Source organism: Artibeus jamaicensis, unplaced genomic scaffold (genome assembly GCF_021234435.1).
Source record: "Artibeus jamaicensis isolate MK-2021 breed Jamaican fruit bat unplaced genomic scaffold, CSHL_Jam_final contig_465, whole genome shotgun sequence".
Taxonomy (NCBI): domain Eukaryota; kingdom Metazoa; phylum Chordata; class Mammalia; order Chiroptera; family Phyllostomidae; genus Artibeus; species Artibeus jamaicensis.
In genome coordinates, this window is record NW_026521843.1 from 29,822,876 (window position 1) to 29,829,946 (window position 7,071).

The 7,071-nt window shown below is 54.9% G+C and overlaps 1 protein-coding gene across 1 annotated transcript; it reads right to left on the reverse strand.

Annotated features, from left to right (window-relative positions):
- Nucleotides 1-327: 327 nt before the first annotated feature.
- On the reverse strand, nucleotides 328-1,635 carry LOC119060897 (potassium channel subfamily K member 12). Its single transcript, XM_037161250.2, has 2 exons — nucleotides 722-1,635; nucleotides 328-534 (listed from the first exon to the last, which is right to left on the reverse strand). The coding sequence occupies exons 1-2, from the start codon at nucleotides 1,110-1,112 to the stop codon at nucleotides 476-478; spliced, it is 450 nt and encodes a 149-aa protein (XP_037017145.1). The 5' UTR covers nucleotides 1,113-1,635; the 3' UTR covers nucleotides 328-475.
- Nucleotides 1,636-7,071: the final 5,436 nt, after the last annotated feature.

Below are 7,071 nucleotides of genomic sequence, written 5' to 3' on the forward strand. Positions count from 1 at the left end.
GGAAAGCAGCCCGACGCAAAATTGTTAATTTACTTAAAACATTGAGGGTTTTTGTGTGTGATTAAATGTCGAAATGTATTTAATGTGTGGCCCAAGACAACTCTTCTTCTTCTGGTGTGGCCCAGAGACGCCAAAAGGTTGGACACCCCTGGTAGAGGATGCTGAGGGGAGAACGAATGGAAAAAAATTTTAAAGGAGCCTCAAGAGGAGAAAAAAAAACAAAACAAACGCCGTGAGTGGAGAGAAAGGGCTTTGCAAATCAATTGTATGAGGAAACTGAGGCCCAGGGGCTGTGAGAAGTAGTAGGGAAGCAGAAGACCCTTGACACATACGCTCACAGGTCCTTTTACAGAGGAAAAAACTGAGTCGTCCAGAGGTTCAGTACCGGAGCTGGCGAGCGCGGGAGCGCCGGCGGCCCGGGCCTGCCCAGCGCCTGGGTGAGGGTTCTCCCCATTTGGCTGCACCGCCAGGCGAGTCACCGCTGGGTCAGCACCAGGAATGGGCTCCTCTGGTCACTTCCCGCACCGAATGCCACTTAAGAGAGAGAAGGGGCCGGAGTAGGGGAACCGCGAAGAGGAGAGGGCAGGAAGAAAGTGGGCAACGGGGTATAAAAGAGCAGGTAGCCGATTGACGCGGACCCAGCTACCCAACAACGAAAAAGGCGAAAAAGGCGCCAGGTTAGAGGCTCCGAGAGGAAGCGCGCGCGGGGCGTGCCGCTCACCTATAGTGGATACCACGGTGCCCACGAAGTAGAAGGCGCCGGGGAAGTCCCAGCGCGGGCGCAGCGCGTCGGCTCGGACGCCGGCGGCCAGCGCGGCCTCGTAGTGTCGGAGGAAGGCGCGCAGCTCCGGCTCGGCCACTCCGTGCGCCGCGCTGAAGTTGCGCAGCGTGGCGCCCCAGCGCGCCCGCGCCTCCGCCTCGCCCGGGCTCTCCAGCGCCGAGAAGACTGTGGCTCCCGCCACCAGGTAGAGGCCGATGAGCGCCGCCAGTAGCACGAAGCGCCCCGTGTCCTCGTTGAGGTGCGAGCGGCGGCAGCAGCAGCAACAGCAGGAGGGGCGCGGCAGGCGGCGGCGGCAGCGGCGGGGCGGGGGCCGGGGGCTGCGGGAGGACATGGTCCGGAGCTCAGCCCCGGGGCCGGGGCGGCGCTCGTGGCCCGGGCCGCGACATCCCCCCCGCGGGAGCAGAAACGTGAGGATGGTGGCCAGTGGTCAGGGGCGCCGCGGAGCCCCTCACCGCCTCCCCCGAACGGCGGGGCGCCTCCACCTCCTACTCGGCGCTCAGGCCGCACACGGCTCCCGCGGCCCTTTCAGCGCCCGGGCTGGGGCGCTTCTCTCCGCGCCCCGACGCCTCGCCGGCTCCCACGGCTCTCCACTCGCCGCCCTCGGGCGCGGGGGTCTGCAGCTAGGCCCCTGCAGCCCAGTGGCCGGCGTCCGCGGGGCCCCGGGCCTCATACTCCTGTCCAGTCAGGCCGCGGGCTGCGGGTGGGCGGGCTGTGAGCCCGGGCGCCTAGGACTGGGACTGAGCGGCAGGGCACGAACAGAGCCCCTGGGGGTGTCCCATGAGGGGCTCCGGAGTTGGCAGCTCCCCGGCACAGGCTGCGCGGGCAGTCCGGCTCCCGCCCCCGGGCCTGAGCTAGCGGCGTCGGCTTCGGAGCCTCAGAACCGAGCGGAGTCCGGGGAAGCGCACCGGTTCCAGCTCCCTCGGGAGAGCCGCCGGGCACGGAGAGGCGGAGTCACCAGCGCCTGGGGCGGGGTGTCGGAGCGGGGGTGGGGGGAGTCGGGAAGGGAGGAAAGGAGTGGGGAGCTGGGCTGCCGCTACGCCTCCGGCCTCCCAGTCGTCCTGGAGGCACTGACGCGGGCATCGAAGCAGGCGTCGGGATGTGGGGCTTGCTACCACCCTGCCAGGGAACCCGGTCGGGCCCCTCACTGCGCCTCTGCTCCAGAATCCTTCTCTTATCCCCAAGAGGCCGCCAAACTTTGCTCAATTTGATGGTGCCCTCCGGTTTCAGGGTCTGGGGGCCGCCAGACACGCGCCTCCCGACCTCGGGTTCTCGGGCTCCAGTCCGAAGTTTAACTTCCCTCTCACTCGCCGCTTCTTGCTGGATCCATCCGCAGTGCTAGGTCTCGGAGAGTTCCTCTGAGGAAATGATCCTGCTTTGGCAGCGGTGGGGGTGATCCCGCTTGGGAAGGCGTCGGGGCGACAGGAACGAGGGCGTCTCCACCCCCTCTCCAGCGAACGGGGCGCCGGCGTCAGCACCGCGGACAGCGCATCGGTGCGGCAGCCGCTGCGGGGGCCCGCGGCGCAGGGCGAGGCCAGGCAGCCGGCGGCGCTGAGCTCCCCAAATGCTCGCTTTCCCTTTCCACCTCCTGCTTCTCCCTCCAATCGGGAGCAGGTGCGGTCACTGAACGCGGCGCGCTGGCAGGGCGGGGATGCTGCGGTATGGAGACAGGGGAGGAGTCAAGAGCCGGTCAGGACCAAGGCGTCCCGGGAGGAGGAAGCGTCCAGGCCCACCCTGCGGTTTGGATCGCCTCTCGCCACCCCCGCTCCCTGAACCCAGCAGCTCAGGGTCGGGGAGTCTGGATAAGAACGTGGATGCGGCAGGTTTGGTAGAGGAGGTGTAGGGGGAACTCATTCACTGGCTCCCGCCCACACCCCACCCCCAGCGCGCGCGTGCAGGTGTGTGGGTGGGTTTGCTCTTGAGCTGGGGCGAGATCGTCGCCCCCTACGCCCTGCTGCCACCAGGAAACAGTGCGGGTATGCCGCGCTCTTGCAAGAGCTTCTCTGCTGGTGAATCTCAGGCTGGGCCACCAAGTTCTGTGGTGAAGAATGCCCTTGGTACAAACGGAACGCAGTCCTCTTCCAGCAGCCAGCCCCCTTCTCTGTTCCCCTTCCACAGGACAGGGGGACCCTGATGATGATATGACACAGATGACAGAAAACAATTGGTGACTGCTTACATACCCTGGGTGGGTGAAGAGCAGCAAAATGCAATTCTGGCCTCCCACCCCAATACCTGGTTGTCCGGCCCCCACCGTGGAGCACTCGAGCTAAGATCCACCCAAAGTTGCCACACAGCGTCAGTCCCCTAAAGCTCAGAGTGCCCCAAGTGGCCCCTGAACAAGCGCCCACCACTCACTTGGCCCTCTGAGCCCATGCCCCACGTGGAGACAGCGGGGCCTGGACAGGAGCGATCTGAGAGTTGAAAGGCATCTGACTTGGGATGTTGATTTTCCCAAACCAGGGCACACTGGAGTCTTGGATCATCCTAGAAATGCTTTTCCAGTTTGTAGATGGAGCCAGCTGCAGTCTCCTCTGTGTTAGGGAGGGGACAGATGGGGGGAGACTTCACCATTACCATACTCAACACCAGCCTTCTTGGCACGAGGTGGCATGTGGCTAGTTTTGCAGCGATCTTCTTAGGAAGGGGCAGGGGAACATTTGTGTGAGGGGGAGACCATCTCATCCAGGGTGGGAACCTTGTACAAGCACAAATTCTTGCCATTGCAGACTATCGTTGCTATTGCAAATGTACTTCTTTCTCTCTCTCTCTCTCTCTCTCTCTCTCTCTCTCTCTCTCTTTCTCTCTCTGTGCCTCTCCAAGGCTTCGCCTCCCCTAGGCTTCTCCACTGGTGTCACCCCAGCCTGTTCCCCATCCATACGTACCTTCCTCTCTTCAAGCTCCTGCAGCAGGGAGGATAGCCCAGCCATGGACCCCTGAGGCCAGATTCCACCTGACCAGTCAAGCTCTGACAGAAAGCCCTGAGAAGTGTCATTCCAGGAGTTTGCTCTGGAATCCCCAGAAGGACACTGCCAGACCTCTCAGTGGCTTCCTTTGCCCAGACTCCCAGGGCAGGGGCAGGGTGCTTCGCTGCAGTGTTCTGTGTCTCTGGACCATCTCCTTGCCCAGGTGGCAGAGGGCCTGCCTGTCTTCTCCTCCGGCTTGTTATTCTAGGCTGATTAGCAGCAAACTCCTGGCATCAGTCTCCACGCTGAATGACTGAATCAATTTTTATAATAGCAAAATGATGAGTTCTCTGCACATAGGCATGGGTCCTTTGGGGAATCAGCCCCATGATGAATGACGCTTTTGCCCACTGAATCAACATCTAAGTCACTGAATTCCAGCTGGCTATCCTTAATGTCTTTGCTTCAGTCCTGAATCGCTAGTATAGCTTCCTAAGGATAGGGGCTTACTCTCTCAGTTCTCTCCCCTCGTCTGTCCATCCTGCCTGCACCTGCCAGTCATTGCTGTGATCATGCTGTTTGATCTGATTATATGACAGATGTCTCTGGACCACAGTCTCCAATGGCTCTCCCAAAGCTGTACAAAATTTAGTCTTTAAACCCTTGAGGCTGTGATTCCCAACAAATCACTGCCTCCTATTATCCCCACATAGTCCATGCTCAGCCCAATCAGCAGCCCTCTGCTACTTTTATGGCCCCTGCTGGAATGCCCTCTTCTTTCTTCTCTTTAGCTTTTCAAATACACAGCTCAACTTAGGTTAGATTTTTTTGCCAGTACATTTTTTCTTCCTTTTTTTTTTTAATCCTCACTCAGGGATATGCTTATTGCTTTTAGAGAGAGAGGAAGGGAAGGAGAGAGAAGGACAGAAACACTGATGCGAGAAACATCAACTATTTGCCCCTCCTGTGCTCCCCGACTGGGGACCGAACCCACAATCAAGGTATGTGCCCTCACTGGGCATCAAACCCTCGACCTTTCAGTTTATGGGGCGATGCTCCAACCAGCTGAGCCACACTGGCCACTGCTAAACTTTTTCTTTGTAGGATATTTTGACCCAATCACTTTGATTCGTTCATTGCAACCTTAAAATCATTTCATTTGATTCTGCCATGCCCTCAAGCACTTCAGACATGACACTTAAGTAGTTATAGCCTCTCTCTCTCTCTTTCTCTCCTATAAAAGAAAGCACATTGGCAGGAGTCTTAACCAGGAAAAAGGTAAAGTCAGATGCAATCAACTGGCAATTCTGTCCTAGATCTATACCCAAAATAAAATAAAATACACATCACACAAAACTTACACATGGATATTCATTGCAACATTATTCATAACTATACTATTCTTGGTAAATTTCCAAATATAGCCAGAGTCCTAACCAGGAAAAATGTAAAGTCAGATGCAATCACCTCTTGGTATATCTCCAAATAATTAAAGAATAGATATTTATCGAGAACTTATCAGGTACAAAAAAGTGTGCTATAAACTGTGTGTGTGTGTGTGTGTGTATATGTGTGTGTGAGGAGCCCTGTTCTTCCTGCAAGAGCTTAAAGTCTGGTTGAGGAGACCAGACACCCATGTATGAAGCAGCATGAACTGTGACATAACAACTACACTTAGGAGCTGATCGTGAGAGGTCAGAGAAGGCACCTGTGGTGAGGGCTGGAGGGGTCAGAAGCAGCTTCAGGAAGAAGGCAGATGTCAGCTGGTCCTGAAGGCATGATGAAGTTCAAATGGACTGGAAGAGAGAAGGGATACCCCAGCCAGGAGAACTGACGTGGGTGCGAATGTGGAAGCGTGTCGTGTTCACATGACTGTGGCAAGCAGTGGGGGGGTGTGGGTGAGAGGAGAGGGAAGAGTCTCTGGCTTTTGTGACTGACCCATGACCTCACAGGCTGGCCTCTCCGCCTTTCAGTATGACTTCAGTGCATGCAATCATGTGATGCCCAGTATGCTTTAAACTTACTTTTTAAATCTAATATTATAGGTTCAAAAATATCTCAATTAAAACATATTTGTCAAGCACATAGTATGTGCCAAGGATGGTTCCAGGTACCTGGGATTGAGGCATGATCATGGATCTTACATTACTTTCATATGTAGAGAGAGTATTATTTGCTGGTATGGTGCCTTTCCAAAGAAAGTTTTAGCTAAATTTCATATTGCAGCTATTTCTGGATTTTTTATGTTTCTCTCTTCTTTCCTCTCCTCTGTATTTTTTCTCATTGCTCTTTTCTTCCCCATGAAAGTATCAATAAATGTTTGGGTTTGGCTTCTCACTGACACTGCTGGCTCCCACTCAAAGCCATTCTCCATCTCTGTTTCAGCAACAGAACACCCATTTCATTTGGGGTGTCAATGTGCCCAGTTAAAAGACTCCATTTTTCAGCCTTCCTTGTACTTAGGTGAGGCTGTGTTTTTAAGTTCTAGTAAAATATTAGGTGGGACTCTCAGGAAGACTGTGTAAAGGAGGCTAATTTCACAGGAAGAGGTGGCCTTTTGCCTTTTCACCACTTCTCCTTCCTCGGTCATGCTTACTAGAATATGGATGAGATGGCTGGGACTCCAGCTGCCATTTTGAACCATGAGGTGACTTTGAGGATGCAAGCCACATTGTGGAGAAGCACAATGATGAAATGAGCTTGCATAACTGAGGAAAGCCTATCTCTAGTCTTCTTTTATGGAGGAAAGTTAACCTTGATGTAGTTAATCCACTGTTGCCCAATCTCTTTCATTAGTATCCCAAATATTCAGAAGTGCCAACTTAAAATTAGTCTGTGATAAGAATTTAGACCTTCACATGTTGTGAGACAGGCCTATTCCTTCATCTATTTCAATTTCTCCCTCTCATTCCCCAACCCCCCCACCCCACCCCACCCCACCCCACCCCTGCCCCGCGTATTCTCTCAGGTATCTGTGCCCTGTGATCTCATTATGGCTGACTTTCCTGTGAAGTCTCTTTTTCCTCTCCACCTGATCCTTCCATATTCTTGCAATTAGGAGAACTGAAATGTCAGCGACTTTTTAAATTTGAAAACACCAGGTTACCAGAAATAAAAGCACAAACAAAGCAGAGGCGTGGGGGGGGTGGCGGCACAAAGATGCTTTGGGGTTGCCAGCTAATATCTCCTTTTCAAATGAGTCAGAGGTCTAAGAATAAGGAACTGATCTTTGGGATTAGAGCCTTTGTTTCAGCGGGGCAACTCTGAGAAAGAGGGCGGGGCCCAAGAGGAGAAAGCGATGGAAGGCAGCATTGGAGGCCAGGCAGTTTTCAGAAGCGGTTGTTCCTTTACCCAGACCACCCCTCACATTATCAACTTGTCTACGGG